This window comes from Cricetulus griseus, chromosome 3 (genome assembly GCF_003668045.3).
Source record: "Cricetulus griseus strain 17A/GY chromosome 3, alternate assembly CriGri-PICRH-1.0, whole genome shotgun sequence".
Classification (NCBI taxonomy): domain Eukaryota; kingdom Metazoa; phylum Chordata; class Mammalia; order Rodentia; family Cricetidae; genus Cricetulus; species Cricetulus griseus.
In genome coordinates, this window is record NC_048596.1 from 251,608,783 (window position 1) to 251,628,547 (window position 19,765).

At 40.5% G+C, this 19,765-nt stretch overlaps 1 protein-coding gene across 5 annotated transcripts in view; it reads right to left on the minus strand.

Moving 5' to 3' along the window:
- Positions 1 to 19,765, minus strand: part of Exoc2 (exocyst complex component 2) — a 139,419-nt gene that overhangs the window by 79,177 nt on the left and 40,477 nt on the right. For all 5 annotated transcript variants that reach the window (XR_004769370.1, XR_003484105.2, XM_027409294.2 and 2 more), the window contains exons 9-11: positions 19,505 to 19,607; positions 14,913 to 15,031; positions 306 to 431 (exon numbers count right to left, since the gene is read on the minus strand). Coding sequence is in view for 3 of the 5 variants with exons in the window: in XM_027409294.2 (XP_027265095.1) it covers positions 306 to 431; positions 14,913 to 15,031; positions 19,505 to 19,607 (348 nt within the window). In the remaining 2 variants the exon portion in view is untranslated. The remainder of the gene's footprint in view (positions 1 to 305; positions 432 to 14,912; positions 15,032 to 19,504; positions 19,608 to 19,765) is intronic.

Below are 19,765 nucleotides of genomic sequence, written 5' to 3' on the forward strand. Positions count from 1 at the left end.
TGTATTGTCCCAGTTCACAGCAATGGAGAAGGCTGACACAGCGGCTGGACAGTGAGTGCTGTCAGACAGACTGTGGTGCCAGAGTGCTGCAAGTGCTTAACATACTGTTGTTCAGTCATCTAGGCCCCTGGTACTTAACACAATATTGCTCAGTCATCCAGTCCTGTGCAAAGTAGTGTGGTCCCAGGCCCCACCCAAGGAAGCATGGGGGAACTCAAGAGTATCATAGTCTTTCATCTTTTTACTACATCCCTTCCAAGTGTACAAATCTGAAAGATCACATGAAGGTAGGGGTGATAACCTACTGTCATCACGACCAGACTGAAAGCTGCTCCCCCTCTTCAGTGACGCCGTCTGGCTGAGATGGCCCAACACTGAGGGACGAACATCGTTATCCAGGTCCAGCATGGGGCTGTGTGCGCCTGCATTACCTGGAAGAGAGATGGCGTTACCAATTACCATGTGGTTTGATCTAATGCAGTGCTTGCTTCTTCAAGGCTATTTCTTGCTCAACCTTTCCACTCTTTTAAATACAGAATTTAAATAAAAATTTCTCCATATAGCTTTTGATTTTTTTTTTTAATTTCTTATGGTGCTGAGGATTGAGTTTAGGGCTTCATTTAAGAGTTCTGCCACCTGAGCTATGTACAGCCCTAAACAGATTCACAAAGTCATTTCCATTATGACACATGTGGAAAACTCAATTCGCCATTCTAGCTTAAGACAAAGTTCTAAGAGACAATGTGGTGGAGTTAATGCATAATTTAAAAGTGAATGCAGCAACTTGATATGCCATGTTTTGTTGATACCTGTGGGAGGCCTGTCCTTTATTAAACAGAAACAGAGGAGTGGACTGGTGTGGGGGGAAACGGGACAGAGGAGAGGTGGAGGGAGGGAAACTGGGGTCAGGATATAAAATAAATGAACAAATAAGTTTATTTTAAAAATCATGACTGCATCAAAATTAGGTGTGGCTATACTACAAACATAGGCATTAAGAAGTCAACTTCTGCAAAACAAGATCCAGGCTTAGAAAGGAAACTACTGGCCTCTGACCTTTGTTTCTCATACTGCCGCACACATACACATTTACAAAATAAATGCACAACTCATACTTGCTCACTTGCTTTCACTGTCTGTCTCCTTGGGATACAAGATTTGATTCCCAATTTTCATTCCTGGTGCCAGTCACCAAATTTAACTTTCTAGCCTCCTGCTGGTAATGATCTAGAGGCTGAACATTCTACTTCTGTGGAGAAACTCCACACCTGTCATTGAAGTACTTAGGAGGCAGTGGCAGGAGGAACATCAGTTTAATGCCAGCCCTAGCAACATAGTAAGGTCAGGCCAGCCTGGGCTACAAATGCAAACAAATGTGAGTTATTCTCTTTTTGGTATTGGCTGAGGCGGGGAACGAGGAGGGAAGGAGGCCTCATCTGCTCTCTTACCTTATTTCCTATTTTATCCACCAGCAGGCTCCACTCATCACTTCTCTTCATCCATTTAAATTTCATTCTTAAAGATTCAACTACCACAGCTACTGCTTAACCAGCTACTGCCCCAACTAAAAGTACTTTCCACCCCCACTGCCTCTGAGAGAGCAGACAGGATGCACTCCACCCTGCCACCTTCACGTTGCCCAGGAGCAGTTGGGGACTGTCCACCTCCAAGCTGGCTTGCTGGCTCATTGTGGGTAAGAACCGAGTATTTTCTCTCTCTATCCCCTATGTCACTGGAGCTTCCACAGATGACCCTCTCAGGAAAAGAGTGACTGATTTCAAGTTAGTCATGAAGAGCTGTATTCCTTACAGTTCATAATTTAAATTTAAAGGCATATGGATATTTTTAAGTTCTAAAGGAAAAACACTTAAATATTTGAATGAGAATCAAGTGATATTTTTATAGCAACACAGATGACAGCTAGTCAATAACATCTAACAAGTATCTATATATATATACCATCCTATCTACGTACATTGTTCTGGAGCATTTTAGATTCTGGCTGACTGGGGGCTGAAAATAAACCAATAACAACAAAGCATAACTCTATTTGCTATTCAGAGAAGTAACAGGACCTCTTTTCACAGGTTCTTGCCACTGTGGATCACCACTGGCTACATTCTACCAGTGGGTTTTACAGGAAGGAAATCATGTCCCTTAGACATGGAATACAATATTTGAGGACTATGTTCTGATGACTCTGCTAACTGCGGTCTATTTACTCCTATTTTGGAATATATTACATATAAAACAAGACTTCTATAATTCAGAAGGTAAGAAAAACTTAAATGGCATATGATGTAGAGTTTAAGAGTGACGACTGCTAACTGTCAGGGTCTGGAATGGCCTTGTAGGCGAGTGTCCTCCACACCGGTGAGGGATTATGTTGACTGGGTTAACAGAGATGGAAGACCCGTGCTGATGTGGGCAGCACTGTTCTCTGAGCTGTAATTGTAAAGGATGCTCGTGAGCACAAGCATACCTTGCTCTCTGCTTCCTGTGGACAGAATCTGAAGCCTAGACCTCGCCACCATGACTGCGGGTCTAACTGAGCGGAGTAAACCTGTCTTTGACAGCTGCCCATGTACAATGTTTTGTAACGGTAACAGCAAAAGGAGTTAAGACAGGTAGGATAAAACAAAGTATAATGTGATTTCCACATTAAATAGAAAATCTGTGTGGAACTTTTCATTATTTATGGCATTTTACATTGTAGTTTACACACTCTTCACTGTTCCTAATTACAGAATTCAAGAATATCAAAACATGAATTTTCTGATGTGCCAGAAAAATATAAAGGGGCTGAAAATTCATAATGTTTACAAACATGGATATTAAAAACTTTACAAAATGCTTTTATATTTGTGATTAAGAAGGAAACATTCCCAGGTATCATGAAAATATACTATCTACATTTCTACAAATATTACAATTACCATTGCTTAAGTGGATCCTCAGAATTTTTTTTTCCTCTGTAACTGATATTTTAACAACTTTAACTTAAATGGTTTGATATTATTTGGAGTTTAGGCAAGGCTTGAAGTTTGAAACTTAAAGACTGGTTTATCATTTTCTTTAATAACAGAATCTTTATTAGCTACATTCTGTTTCATCAGAAACCACTTCATGCCGGGTGTTGGTGGCGCATGCCTTTAATCCCAGCACTTGGGAGGCAGAGGCAGGTGGATCTCTGTGAGTTCAAGGCCAGCCTGGTCTCCAGAGCGAGTGCCAGGATAGGCTCCAGAGCTACACAGAGAAACCCTGTCTCGAAAAACCAAAAAAAAAAAAAAAGAAAGAAAAAAGAAACCACTTCATTAGTGCTCTGTTGGCCACACATGAAAGACTGTCTTAACTAGTAATTAGCATTGTCAGCAAAAATAGCTCAGAGCAAGCAGCTGAAGCAGTATGTGCCCAGCAGGTCCAACAGGCAGGCACCTGGAGCATCTTGGTAAGCGCTATGTGAGATGAATGACCAGAAGGTGGCGCTGCAGGGCTGCACACAAGTGATTGGCACTATCCTAGGAATGAGGTTCTCTCCCCAAGGTTTAGTTTCTTTCCTCTGACAGAAGGTCTCACAGTGTGTTACAGGAAACTAGAAGAGTTACACTTTCATGAGGAAATTTGTTCAAACATTTATTTAAAACAAACCGTTTATCACAAATTACATCATGTGAAAATTAAAAAGCCTTGCAGAATCTGACATTTCTTCAGTTATAGGATTCCATACTTTTTATTTCTCAATGACACAGATATGAAGTCACTTTGACAGTGAATATTCCTATAAGACAATGAAGAACAAGAGAAACACCTTTTGTTTTGTTTTGTTTTTCAAGACAGGATTTCTCTGTGTATCTGTTTCTAACTCAGCCTGCGTCTGTCTCTTTAGTACAGGTGCTGGGATTAAAGGTGCGCTCCACCACACCCAGCTGAGAAACATATTGTTTTAACTATAAAATCAGCTAAAGACTTTAAAATACTTAACAAAAAGTGAGCCCTTTCCCCCCTTGATTGTTTTCACCTTGTAATACAAGTATCTCAGGATGGGCTTGAAATAATCTGCTCATTATACAAAGTATACACAACTGGGCCTGGAGAGAGGACTCAGTGGTCAAGTGCGCTTGCTGCTCTTGCAGACTACCTAAGTTCAGTTCCCAGCACCCACGTGGGACCAGCTCCAGGGGGTTCTTTTGGCCTCCTCGACATTGGCATATATGTGCACACACCCACATACACACCCACATACATATATATAATTTAAAATACTTTTTAAAGCCCATACAATTGGAGATGATGCTACTTTGTTTATTTTCTTTGAAAGTTCACAGACATGGCCACTGGGAATCAGCTGAGGAGAAAGGTCTCCACTTCCACAAAAATTTAGGCTCTCATTAGAGTGTTTACACTGGGCCCTTCTGCTGGTGACAGGGAACAAAGTTTTGTAAAGCCATGTTTGGCCCTGTTCCTTTCCAAATAATATTAAACTAACATGATTTTTGAGCAACTGTTTTCTTGGACATAAATTTTCTCAAAAAACAAACTCTTATAATTTCTGCTGAGTAGAACTGAGTCAGGGGGTTACCTGTAGTACTGGAGATGAGGACTGGTTTCACTTAACCTCTGAGCTATATCTCCAGCACACAGAAAACTTTAAAAGCCCTATCATCAAATATGAGACTATTATATTTATTCACTAATTGTACCCCGCAAAAGGAACCAGGGCAGGAATTTATCTGAAGAGGAAGTCACATGGCTATCAGTAACACAACATTGTGTTGGGAGCTACACAGATTAATGCTTTAAACAATGCAATTGTTGTACCTCTAAAATTAGGATTTTATGATTCAGAGTTTCAACCTGAAATTCTGCATCATTTGTACGAACAAAATGGAAAGCATACTATTTTTGCTATCCAGCTCTACAATCTGGGGCTCGATCAGCAGTATTATTTGATTAAAGGCATAAAGTTTGCCACTTCACATTGAGCACAGATGCAAACTATGTCATGAATGAATGAATGAATGAATGAATGAATGAATGAATGAATGAGCGAGCCCCTGCACTGAGATCTGTGGAAGCTATCTTGAACTGCTCCCCCACAAAGTAACAACTCATGTTATTTTCCCAGGAACACTAAAGACAGTCAATCCCAGTCAGGTCACCATTTTTCATAATTTTCTGTGAATTTGAAACATTTCTGATTTTATTTGTGCAAACTGGAATTTCTATTAGATAAATGGTCTCCAGCTTTATCTGTTTCAGAAAGAGCTCTTGTGACACTAAGACTTCATGTGTGAACTTCTAGCAATCAGTTTCATAACAGTGATACAGACTTTTAGAAGACTTTATTAAAAAAAAAAAAAAAAAGCTTTTGAAGGCTTCCAGGAAACCTTATCATGTGTCATATATCCTGATTATCATGTATCAAATTTTAAAGCAAGGATTTCCTATCTTAAATGCAAATATTGGTTAAAATTTGTTTAACATGCTCTATACATAACAACATAAAGGGCAAAGGAGTACTTAATGCCAGCAGGCAGATGTGGAGCCAGGTGAATACTCTGACTGTATTTCCATGCCTCCTGCCTCCTGAGGCACGTTTCTCACAGTCTACAATAGGGGGGAACACTGATCCACGGCCCCAGACTCAGGAGGGCAGCCTACTTCCTCACCACCCTTAAACACCTTTGAACACATTTTCCTGTGCACAGCGGGCCCTTGTCCTGCACTGTGGCCTGACCACCCACTGTTGCTTGTTGACCAAACATGTAGGGCCAGGAGCCTCCAGGCAGAGGCAGGATAGGATTCCTTTCAAGCATCACACAGAAGAATTTCAATGCCAAGGCTGGGGTGGGGGTGGGTGTATCAAGGCAGAATTACAAATTCCTCACGAATTAGACCTGTGTCAACAGATAAAAATTCTCTTTGATCTTCTGACTCTATATATTTGAAGCTCCAACAGAGAGATTTCCTCAATTTAAAGGGAATAATTTAATCCAAATTAACCCAAGGGAGTTAAGGTCACCACACAGTTTACCTCACTCACTGTGGAGCTTCCCAGTCTGACTCTGGACTCTGTTCCTGGTATGTATTTCACCACAATTCAAAACAGCAGTTTAGAAAAGGAAATGCATTTTGAAAACAAAATTAAAAATGTGAACATTCAAGACACTCGTACAGCTAACGGGCCAGTTAAGCAGTGTGTAATAAGGCAGGTAGGTGTAGGAGTAACCAACAAGGATTATTTGTGCTTTTATTAAGGTTTTACATTTTACAACAGATATATGTAGAGAAAAATATGCCCATATTAAGCAAGTCAAATAATAATGATAGAATACAGAATAAAAATACTTGCAGTAGTCACCATTTTACAATTACCAAGCAATGTGTGTACATTTTGAACTGATGTGTTGTGGTGTTGAGAGTTAAACTTACTTTCTATTAAGAAAGATGGGATCAGTTAGGCATAAAGTGGCTCTTACTGCAAGAAGTCTTCAAGCTCTACAGTAAACCACAAGAACCAGCTGCTAGGGCACCCCATAGAAAAGGTGCCCTTGCATGGAGAACATGCTCCAGCTGTTCCCTATGGCACACATCAGTCCTCATTTCACTGTGCAGACCAGTGCCTAAATTACTGGTACTAATTATTTGAAAGGTAAAATTGCCATTGTGCTCATTACTTTTTTGTCAACTTAATACAAGTTAGGGTTATTTGGGAAGAGGAACCTCAACTGAGAAAACACCTCCATCACCTTGGCCTGAAGGCAAGTCTGTGCAGCATCCCTTGTTTGATGTGGGAGGACCCAGGCTACTGTGGGAGATGCAAGCCCTGGGCAGGTGGCTTTAGGGGGTATAAGAAAGCAAGCTGAGCAAGCCAATAAACAACATTCCTCCATGCTTCTGCTTTAGCTCCTGCTTCCATGGTTCCTGCTTCTGCTTCTGCCCCTGCTGAGCTCCACCCACCTGCTTCTCAATGGTGGACTATAGCTTGTAAACTGCAATAAGCCCTTCCCTCTACCATACTCTGCTTTTTTGTCAGTGTTTTATCACAGCAACAGAAAAGTAAACTAAGACAGTCATCAATACACACACACACACACACACACACACACACACACACACACACACAATCTACAGTCAATTGTTTTAAAAAGTGCCAATCTATATTCTGGCAAATACAACTGTTTATATATATACCCACCTATTCAACTTTCAGACAAAAGTAACAATTTCTAATGTGGGCACTCTGAATCCAATTCATGATGCTCGTCCTCCTTTGAACAAAAGACAAAGGAGAATGGAAATGCTTGCCCTGGCCTGGCTGGGGAGAAGACTGCTTTGGGCTCAGCACTTCTCCCATGCTTCCCTCTCCTGCATCCAATTTATCCTGTGTATCCCTATAGAGATCCCAGATTTAAAGCAAGTAACCAAACCCCGCTAAACATTTCCTCTTCTAAAGCCAAATTGTTATCACAACATGAAAAGAACAACTGTCCAGGTGAAATGCTTCTCCCCAGAAGTCGGCAACCAGACACTGCCCATGGCTTATGCTCCAATAACGGAGGACTTAGCTGCAGAGAAAAGATGGAGACCAACGTGAATCTATCTGCACTTGCTGCAGTGGTGTCTTCTCTTTCCTTCTCTTGAAACCAAGTGCTATCACTCAGGGTACGCTACGGCAAACACTGAGGACAAAAACTACTTTCCTTCAATCTCCAGGAAATGAACTCCACAATGAACCCTTCCCTGTGTATAACCACCTTACAACTTTAAAATACGGTACAATTTTATTAAAATAATGTGTACAATATATTTACTGCCTTCTTAAGTATGGAAATATTTTCTATAGTTCTAAAAAAATTGAATGAATCCAACAGTTTCCTAATGGGGACTGCAATTTAGTACAATGAAACCAACCAACTCTTCCATCAGGACAATATCAGAATTACATTACTAGCCCCAATATTTAAAATGTTTATGTATAAAATGTACACATAAAGATATAATTGCTATATTTCAGATAAATATCAATAAAAACATAGTTGAGTTATACTATATAAATACAATCAAACTGTAGATACTATTTTTCAATGAGCTTCAGCTGAAAATGGAACCTTTTATATATTAAGGTCCTCAGAGAAACAAGTATTTTTAGTTTTTTCAGTTAGTATTTAACAATCTGCTACATGTTTGAAATCATTAAAATATTTTGTTGGTTGGTTGGTTCCCAGTGCTGGGCATTAAACCTGGAACCTTGAGCACTGGATGTCCTGAGCCACTTCTCCTGGTTGCACTGCCTAAACCCCCACACCACTGTAAATACTGAGACAAAGATGCTCAGGTGTGACGTATCCCCTCCAAGTCTTCAAAGACAACCTGAGCCATGTATGAATGTTCCTTCCTTCTGCTGTGTGTCTATTTATAAGAACTCATTGCTTACATAAGTTCTGGCTCCTCTTCTAAATGTCCCTCACTGAGCCCTAATTCTAGGAAGTCCTTCTGGAAGTCCTAATTAGAGTACAGATCCCAAGATGCTAGAGCAAGCTGATGGCCTTTCCCCCAGTTTACCAGACAGCCAGCTGCCCTGAAGAGTTAAAATCAAGCCATTTTAGGAACAAAGAAAAAGACACCTTTGAAGACCACCTTTCAAAGTCCATTTGAGAATTCCAGCAGGGGGTTAAGCAAAGGCTTTTCCTGCCAGGAAACCTTAAGACATACTCTAATTTTGGACCTATTTCATAGGCATTCCTAGAGACCAATCCTTATGCAGTGGGAAGAGTTTAACATGTGCAATGGTTCAGAGCACTGGGTACTTTGCCCTGAAAGCTTCGGAAGCAGGACAGTCATTCAAGTTCAGGCTGGAAAAACATGGTACTCAAAACCTCTGTCTGTATTTAAACTTTCAAAATAGGGTTTTATAATGTACATAAATTATCAAAATTTAAAAAAAAAAACTAAAAAATACTTAAGTTTCTCCAACATAAAACATTGTTTTTATCCCGACACTTTTCCTCAATGGAGAAAAGTCACACTTGGACTTCAGGGTCAGGACCCTGAGGGGGGGGGGTGTATCTGGGGTGGCAGCTCTGTGAGGAAGTCAGTAAGCCGGTGTCCCTGTCTTCATTTGATAAGCAGCATCTGCCAGGGCAACTGTAACACTAATATTGTGACAACTGAAGTCCTTAGGAGGGCCTACCCTAGTCCTCAATGGAGGTCATGGTCAAAAAGACACCAAGAATGCTTTTCCTGCTTTTAATATTTATAGTCTACCAGTTTAAAACTGGGTTTTATTTCACAAACTGTCTCAGTTCTTAGTCACTGTTTTGTCTGGGTTTAAACAACTGCATCCATTTCTCTTCTCCAGAGTTAGTCTAAGTGCAGTGACTATAATAGAAAGCCTTAAGACCCAGTATTTTTAGGTTGAAAAGACAATGAGCTCTTATTCTGATGGGAGGTTCCTGAGGATATCTTTGAAAACCACCGCATTCTGACAACAAAGTTCTAGAGGAAATACAGAGCACACCTCTTCTAAACAGTATCTGACAGCTGGAATATTAATCACCTCCTCACAGGCAGGAGCCTCCAAAAGACAGCTACAATCAATACCAAGCTTGCACTTGCCAGGCAATCAGGTACTGTCTCTGACACATCAAATCAAGCCTTTTCCCACCCCTATAGCACCAGAGGGGAATTGAGAAGTGTCCTGCTCAGATCCAACTATAATTTCTGGCCCTTTCCAGCAGTCACCTTCATTTTTTCAAGAGTGTCAACTCAGATCACTTACTTATACTAAGAATCACTTCAGAAATTACTAATTAGTACTGTACAACCTTTCCTTAATAAAATCTGCCTAAGACAGAAAATGAACATCAAAAATCACAGCGACTCGAAGTGGCTCATCTAGCTTAGGGAGTTTCGGCACAGGCCCGTGCCACTCTCCTTCCCAGCAGAGAAATGCAGGCTGATGGAATCTGCAGCAACACTGCAGCACAGGGAGAAGACGAGTGACTCTCGGGCCTGCCAAGAGCAATGTAGTGTGACAGAGATGCATCTGGACATGAGCTCCTCCATCTCATCTTCAGTGTACAGGGCTGTCACGGGCTCCTGTGACACCTCCTCACAAAGGAAATGGGTTTGCGGTCAGCCACTGCCACATGTCCCTCTAGTTTCCTCCAAATCCAACACATACCATTAGGGAAGTACAGCTGATGAAGGACCCACATATTTAGTGATCCTTCTTCCCATTCTGCCTTACATTACAACATATTTAATTAAGAAAATTGTGTAAGTATCAGTTGAAGGCGTTCATCAACAATTACTGATTACATGAAAGAACAACTGTTCATTCCCTGAAAACTTACACTCAAGGCCTGTGTTTTAGATAGAGACTCCCCACACAGAGACATGTCACCATCATTACACTGCACGTCAAACGGCAAGTGTGTGTTAAAGGGGTAACGTGTGTATATGTGGCATATACACATAAAATGCTGACATGAAAACATCCATGTGTGAAGGATCAAAGCTGAGGTATTTTCCCTGTGCTAAGAAACAACTGCACTTGTATACAGGGCACAACTGTCAATATGCCTACAGAAGTACCGTTAAAAAGTGATGGCATCATTGCTTCTTGGCTTTTAGCGCAGATCATGTGTAAAAAGGGATGGCATAAACACGTAGAAAGGATACTGAGGAAAACTAAACTGAACTTAAAACTTAACAGATATTTGTTATTAAGAAGTCATTAAGATCAGGAATGGTGGCATATACCCAATTCCAGGACTCAGAAGGCTGAGACCAGAGGATCTGCAAGTTCTAGGCCAGCCTGAGCTGCTACAAAAAAAAAAATCCTGTCTTAAAACAAACAAGCAAAAAACAAAACAAAACAAAACAAAAAAAACAACAAAAAAACCCAAGAAACCCCCAAATAGAAATAAATTACTGATATTATTTCAAGCACTGACATTGGTATTTAAAAAATTTAAATATCTCCTACCTCTGAAAAATTCATGGGCAACTATGTGACCTACTTCAAATAATACAGAATGAGAAAGAGGAAAGTAGCAGGCGAAGAATTAGCTATATGCTAACAACTAATTAAACTCAGTTGGGTATATAGAAATTGTGTGTTTGTGTATGCAGATATGCATACATGCATGTGTGTATGTATGTGTGCTTGTGAAAAAAATATATATGTATACACACGGGGAGATGTCAGTGCACTAGAGAGAGAGAGAGAGAGAGAGAGAGAGAGAGAGAGAGAGAGAGTGAGTACACACTTGTGTTTTATACCTTGCTTTTAAAAGATGCTTGGCAGCTGGTAGTATATGTAAAGTCCTGCATTTAGTGCCCAGCACTGTGTGTGTGTGTGTGTGTGTGTGTGTGTGTGTGTGTGTGTTGTGTATGTGTATGCAAGTGGTTTCTAAAATGAAATAATAAATACTGCTTCTTCAAAAGGCCACATCAATCTTTTAATTAAATGTTATATGCTAAAATTACTTACATTTAGCACTATTTGGACTTGGGGTTATTAATAACAAAAAGAAAAAATAAGAAGCCATAAAGTTGAGAGTGAGATAGATGGGTTGGGACACTAGGGGAAATCAGCGGAAGATAGTGTTGGCTGGTCACTATACACTGTATAAATGTTAGGAGCTTTCAAAGAATAAAAACTATTGTTTAAAATGATTTAAATAATTCATATTAGTATTTATTAGCAACAAAAGTATATTTAAGTATATTGAGAAGGCTAAAGGGAAAATTAATTTCAACAATAACCCATTTAAATTTGCCGAATGAGTTTAGGGAATTATATAGTACTGTGATGAACTCTTCAGAGCAGATTAAGAGATGCAAGGTTCCATATTTTACTTTCAATTAAAAAAAAAAAGTTTATAACTAACATTCTCTCAATGAGGAAGTTCTACACAGTTTCAGGAAAAAAAAAAACTAGAAGGATCCAATTACATTTAAGGTTTTTCAAATACAAACATATAGCAATACTTAACATGAAGACAGTAGGTAAGAGGAGCTGGGCATGCAGTTAGGACACAGAGAGCGCTTGTCTAACACACACAGTGGCATGCTTTGTTGTTTTCAAACAAGTATGCAGAAAGATCCCTGAAATTCTCTTCAGCCTGTTTCTAACAATCCACTGTCAAAACACATTCTGTGTGTAGCCAGCAAACAACGACAGTGTCAAGCACCATTATCATAGCTCCAGAAACCTGCTCTGTCCTCCTGCCACGAGGCTAGATACTCCTGCAATATGACTTCATAAAAGTCTCTCTGCACTTCCCAACCTTTTCACAATTACATTCAAACATGTATTCTTGGCATTTGAAAATATTATATGTTCCACAGACCCAAAGCTCCAGCAGGTCTGCTCAACACTGTCCTGTGCCTCTGGCATAACATCCAGAACACTGATGAGGCAGCCTGGCTGGATGTGACCTGTACTCTGTACTCTGCAGTTGGAGAATTTAGCAGGCATCTCCAATCTTTAACCCATGGGCTACTTGAGCCACATGACAGCCATGAATGTAGCTATCATGTAATCATAAATTTACATAAAACAGGATTTTTTTCTTATTGTTTTGTTTATGTGTCTGTTGGGTGGATTTGTTTGTTTGTATTGCTTTTTTAACTCTAAAGGTTGAGAACTTAAACTTTGCAGACCACAATTTTCTGTCATAAAGTCAAAAAGGGCATGCCTATGAGTAGAGGCTAGTAGATGACAGACACTAAAACCATTCTGGGATTATGATGGCCAGTCAATGGAACAGAGTAGACTAAAAAATGACTGGTTGACACTCTTGACATTTCCCAAGACTGTTCATATCATATGCTTTCATCTTCCCTTGCAACAAATACAAAACAATTAATGACAATTGAAGTTGTGTATCAGTTCATAACACATGAGGTTTCAAAAGTTATTAAACATACAATTGGAACTGAAAATTACATAAACCCAAGACAGCTCATTAATGGCAAATATATTTGGTATCTTCCCAGTCACCTCTCTGTGATGCTGCAATGCTGACCTCATGTTGTTTGTTCCCATATTCCTGGGACCTGGTTGCCAATGATACTTCCTTCCCAGATGTCTAAGGCACTGAAGCTACACTCACCAATGATACCCCAGCAGCCACAGTGCTCAAGCCATGAAGCTCTTTGTTCTTCTATCCCTTTGCTTTTTGCAACTATGCTGTCATGTTGCCATGCTGTGCCCGTGGCCACCTCTTCACTGTTGCTGCTCCAGGCTTCTCTTCTCAAAGCCATTTACTGAGGCCCCTCAACATTCTATCCTTGGTTTTCTTTCTTTTTGCATCCTCATGAATAAATGCATACACTTCAAGGGACCATCTGGGTACAAACCACCTCCAAGTCTCTGAATCTTTAACTCCAACTACCTCTTGGATAGATCTGTCTTCTTTCATGATAGACAATTCCAAACTCACCTGTCGAATTCAAGCTGGGGTAAGCACTAAGTTCCCTGGTTCTCATCAGCACCACCATGCTAATGAGCTACTTTAGGCAGATGGAGACTTCTAGGAGGCACCTCCTCCATCTCTTCCTCCTGGCCCTACTTCCAGCCCTAGTCCAGTCCGTTCTATCTCCTAAGAGCCCTGACTTGCCTCTTGTACTTCACCATTCCCACCCTATGCTAGGTCAGTTTCTGGTATCTGTCTGCCAACCTCACTAACCCTGAGACAGAACTGCTCCTTCTTATCCATTCTCTACATAGAGGCCAGAGATATGTTTCCCTGCTTGTAGTCATTCCATGCCTTCCTCGATGCTCTCTGAACAATCTCGTCCAGGCAGCTAACCAAGTTCACTGCTTGATCATCTTAACTGTAGCCTGAATTCTTGTAGCTTTTATCAGTGCTCAGTTCCACTTGCCACAGAGAACACAAGGCTGTCTCTGGCTCCCTTATGTTCTTTCTAGAATAGTTTTTCATGCTACTCAGATCTTTCTTCTTCCTTCCAATACAGATTTCACAACACCCGTTCATTGTCCCTCAAAGCCTGGGACAGAATTCGCTCCTGTAAGTTATCATGCCACTCAGAATTTCCTTGTTTTAGGAAGCGACATATTCTACAGCATTCCACCTCGTCAGTTATCTCTGTCTCCTTCAGCATGCTGGACACAAATCAGACCCTTGTGGCCGTACTGACAGACAGCTAACAACATCTAAACACAGTCAGCAACATGTATTTGCTGAATGACAGAATTAAACAAAGAAACATCACCAAACCTGCACACAAATACAGCTTAAATTTTTTTCTTCAAACATACCTCAGAGTCCTGGGCAGTGGTTCCTTTCTCAAGCTAGAGGCTGTCCAGCAACCACAGAGGTTAATATGGAGCCTCTCTAAGCTATCTTCTCAAACCAACTGCCTGAAATACTCTTCTCAGTTACCTTTCTTCAAAATCTTTGCCTTTTTTTTTTTTTAAATCACTTGTCTCAGCATTTTAATTGCCTAGCTGCATGTTTAGTACATTTTCCTTCCTCTACCGGTGACTCCAGGAGGCAGGGCCTGCTTCTCTTCCCTCACCACTGTCTATATAGATAGCACTTGGTACCCACCTGATCCTCAAGTGACTCCCAATATGTCTGCTGAAGAGGGGAACTTATCAAGGATTAATACAGTTTCTACAGCATCATGTCCACCTCTTGTAAAATGTAACTTTTCCATAAAATACAATAAAGTTTTGTCAATACTGCTAGACCACCAAACGCTGATTTAATAAAAGAGTACTCTCCCAGACTTTGGGCACCCACTGTTAGGCGTAGTGCTAAACAGTGGGGCAGAGGACCAACAACAACGTCGAAGACAGCTACCAATATCAAGAGAAGCTGGTTGTCATTCTATTAACTACTAAGCATTAAAAAGCAAGTAGAATCTCTTGCCTTTTAGGCTCTTCATGTGGCCCTCTTTGCAGTCTTGCATGAGTTTGAGGGTCCATTTGTGCTGAGCTCCGATACACTGCCAAGCAGGGTCACCAGGCGCGTGGAGGTCAGAGAGATACCTGCAAAAGCAAAGTGCAAGGCCCCTCCTGTTATAACAGCAAAAGCAAAGGTTGGTGTTGTAACATCACTGCCATTTTTCAAAGAAAAACTAAAACTTAACTTCTAAAGCACTTGCCAATAATCATCTTTAATACTTTGTTTATAGTGAAATATATTAAAATTGTTTCATTCAATAGAAAATGATAAAGCTGTGGGATTTTTCCCTTTTTAAATTTTTTTAAAAATTTGATGTGCATGCATGTTTTGCCTACATTGTATATGTGTATCAGGGGAGTTCCTGGTGCCTGTGGAGGTCCAAATATGGCCCTGTGTTCCCTGGAACTGGAGTTACAGGCCATTGTTAACATCCATGTGGTTAGTGGATATCAAACCCAGGTCCTCTAAGAGCAGCCAGAGCTCCTAACAACTGAGCCATCTCTGCAGGCCCAGCTGTAGGTTTTTAATTTATCTCTTTGCCTAAGCATCAACAAGAAAGACAAAAACAATTTGACAAAGGCCAAAAGTTTTAAGGATTTGATGAGAACACTTCTTTATATTTAAACTTATTTTCACTTTCTTATTGGAAGAAAAACAGAAGGGGTAGGTAGAGGGAGACAGTGAAGGGGGAGGGAGAGAGACAGATGGGAAGAGTGGGGGGAGGAAGAAACCAGCTGACCAATAGTGATGAGAAGCATTTATACTTCCCATTTATCAAACGTGCCAGATCATCTAATCATCCCTTCTAGTATACAACACTCCTATAAACGCAGTGAACCACATTACAGTTGGCATTAATCATGACCCTGCAATGCAAAGCATTCAACCTAAACTTAGGGTGGGTTGTTTTGGGTTTTTTTTTTTTTTTTGAGAAAGAGGGAAAAACTAACTTTACATTTAAAGTCACTTCTCTCAAGAGTTTCTATTACTTGCCAGTCATTTCATTTAACCAAGGTGGGAGCCAGCAGAGGGCACTGAGTGAAGTTTCCCACTTTCCAGTATGAAATACAGTCACTAGATGGCAATGTGATGCTGCTCTACAATGACTTAAGTTAGAGGCCACTGAAATTTAAGGTCTCTTTGACAACATGCACTTACTCTAGGTTGTAAACTAATTCACAAATGAGGAACTATTTCTCTATGAAATGTAGTGCAGATGGATGCTTTAACTTTCAGGGGTTCTTAAAATATTTAAAGTTTTCTTTGGGCGAGAAATACCCACATACACATAGAAAATTTTAATATATTTCTACTGAAATTTTTTCTGCCAAACATGACTCGTTTGGCCATGAGCCCTTATATAATACACACACTATATTATCAACTCCAGAAGCATGCTCAAATGAACTCACTGCCCTAAAATGATTTTTAACCCTCAGTTTCTTTTGTCTTGAGGTTAAAAATTTGTGGTCCATGATAAATGTTCATTGATGGTTACAAGCTGTGACCTTAGCCAAGTCCTAATCACTGTGGGGCACACCCACATTTCTTCAGTAGTAGGTACTCATTACTCAGACATTGCAATTAGCAGCTATTTAGAGGAGAAACAAACCCATTGTGTAATAAGTCCACAACAAACAAGAAGTTGAGCAGAAAGCTGGCATACAGTTAGGAATGTCCCAGGCCAACGCTGACCCTCAGCTGATGACTTGGAGGCCTGACCCCTGAGAGCAGCACTCTGCCTGCCAAACACTGTGGTGGCTGTCTGCCCTCCCTGTGACTGTCCAGAGGTTGCAAACAGCTATGTCTATGTGCTGAGAGGGAGGAAGGTAACTTAAAGGAAGGATTTACCCATATAAAGAAGGCACTATGAGTCTTCCTCATTTGTGAGAACACTACCCTCAGAAGAAAACCACATTCCAACAAATTACATTTAGCTTAGTATAAGGAATTCAATCCAAACAAGCTTCCCAAATCCAATCTGATTTTCCTCTCCCACAGAGCTTTTCTCTTTTATTATCTGGGATATAGACGCAGCAAATAGTAACTTGTGCCCTTCCTTCCCTAAGAACACACTTTCTGTTCTTTCCTGCTGAGAATAACTGTTGCAACAATCTCCGTACAAGGCTGCTCTACCTCTGATACTGCAGAGAGCCTAACACTCTCATCCATCCTCACATTCACTGTCCACAGCAAAGCACAACAATGTTCTCTTACAGAAGCCTCTTCCTTCTGGCTGTGGAGGTACTGGCTAAGAATGCAAGCAGTGTGCCACTGGGGCCCTTTAGCAGTGGCCCAGCAAACTTGTTTTGTAACTTCAAAAATTGTAAATCTCTTTAACATATACACTCTGGCCCTAAAATTTAAATAATCATCTATAATCTTAATAAGAAATTGAAGGCTCTTAGAAATATTTTATGAATAAAAAGGAAGTTATTGTCTGAAAAATTCTATAGCATGCTTCAGTTACAAAGTGTGATGTTTCGTTCTAGATTTCAGTAAATTTCTTTTGAATGCCACACTTAAAACTGACAGTTTCATTACAAAATCTCTCTTTAGATGGTACAGGTTATTGCTTTTCTTTTTCAAATTACATATTACAGAACATTTTTGGAAAAGATTTTCTAGAAGGGTAAGGAGGTAAAGAATATTAATTCTAATGAGCACAGATTAAGAGTTTTGGAATTTAAGGAGGAACATTTTCAATAAGAATGGGCTAAATTCTCAGGAAAACAAAGAAAGCCCAAAAGCATTTTTAACAATCCTCAGCAGCTCCAGGAATAGGGCTACACTGCCATAGAGAAGAGAGCTGAATTCTGCTTCTTGCTAAGTTGTACAAAGAGGATGCCTTCAGTTATGCCTGGGGAGCCTATCTGACACATACAGCTGTACCCAGGCTGTCTCCAACTTTACTTGGTGCACACAGGACCTATCAACATAGACATTAAAGTTAAACAGACTTGACCCGGCTCTGATCTTATTTTTCTATTCATTAATGGCTAGAAATGTAATTTTTAAGGTTAATCATTAGATTTCTCAGTGCCTTCTCAGTTTTGTACCCAGGACTTTAGCATACTGCTGGAAGGAAATTTAGCTTGCTCACATGTGATTAAGGGAGTGAAACCTCTAGACACAAGCAGCTTCTCTGAGGTTTATTTCCACTGTAAATTTGCAATTCTGCAAGCCAGGGAAGTTCCTTGGGTATACATTTCCTCAGAAAGCTGAAGAAAGGCAAGGGTGGCCTCTGACACCAGAAAAGCAGGTGTCCCAGCTGTACGTGATCAACAAGCCCAGGTTCCTCAACCTACTTAGGCACGCTGGTCAGAAAGGAAACACAGTTAGTACCCAGCCCAGTGTGGGCACATGGCCTGCATTTCCCAGCAGCAGCAATCAATTTCATTGCTCTCTGGTTCTATTGCTAAATCCCCTGTCCCCACTGTCCCATCACTAGAAGACAGTTAAGCACTGTCTTTAGTCCCTCCCAACAGTGTTCGGGCCAGGATATCCTCCCAGGCCTAAGGACAGTATTTCCAATGGCCACAAGATGGCCAGAGGCAAATGTATACATATATGTAGTCTATTTCATTTTTAAGCTACCAATTTTTTTTATAAATTTCACTAATTAGAGAAGTCATTGAATTTGGGAAAGAACAGCTTGTTCTGAAAACAGACCACACAGCAGAAAATAAATCAGCCTTTTAAATCTCAAATACGAAAATCTTATGATTTATGCTTTATCTCCAAGTACGGGTGTAAGCTAGGTACAGATAAAACTTACTGCCTGCTCCTAACATGCCAGGTATTGGACTAACCCCTTAAATGGTCACCTTCCCAACAACCCTGAGACGCAGCTGTGCTGCCTGTCATGCTCTCTCTGCAGATGAAAAAATGGAAGTGCAGGACTCATGTGAGTGTCCCAGAATGAAATTCTCATTCCTACAGACATGCCCAGACTCCTCAGCTTCTCTACTACCCTGTAAGGTCCAACTCCTCTGATTCCACTGGTTAATTTTTTAAAAGTATTCCCAACTTAATATTCCCACAACTACTTCTTTCAATGACTGCAGGCTTGCAAATAGACATATATTCAAAGGGAAACCTTCCATAGCCTTTGTTACCGTCAAACTATGGCACATTCCAGAGCTACAATTTCCCTCCCAGGAGTACTCTGGAGGATTTAGTACTCTGCACTAAACCACAGTGGAGCAACCACCTTGTGGAGCATGGGTGGCATCTGCAGGGTGCAGCACCCAGTCCACCTGGGAGTCACATGGTAACCATTACTCAGCAGGAGGAACAGGTGACTGAGCAATGAGCTTGCTTTTCCTTTGGACAGCCTGACGGGTCGTCTTTCCTTCAGAGGGGGAGTTCTTTATAACTGTTCCCAATTTATTCGTATTCAAAGAACACTCATGTCCTATACCAGATCCCCCCAAATTTATATTGTCTTCCCTTTCACCACTTCATTAGCTTCCTGACTGCCCCCAAATTAGCTTTGCAGGGTCCACAATATATCCCACATATACATGCAATCTATCAGAATTCTTAAGTTTTACCTTATGTAACGCTTTTGGTCATGTAAGGTTGATGGGGTCTCCAGCAATTTCTTTAGAAGTAATTCTCTTAGATCTTCAATCCCTGCTTCTACTTCAGCATAATCTATTTTTAAAAGATTCAAGATTCACAGAACTGAACTTAAAATCAAATTTCAGAAAGCAGAATACTGGTTGCTTTTTGACTTTGAAGAGACACAAGGGATCTTTGTGGAGGGATCAAAACACACCATCCCAAGTGTATGGGAGGGCATAAGCATTCGT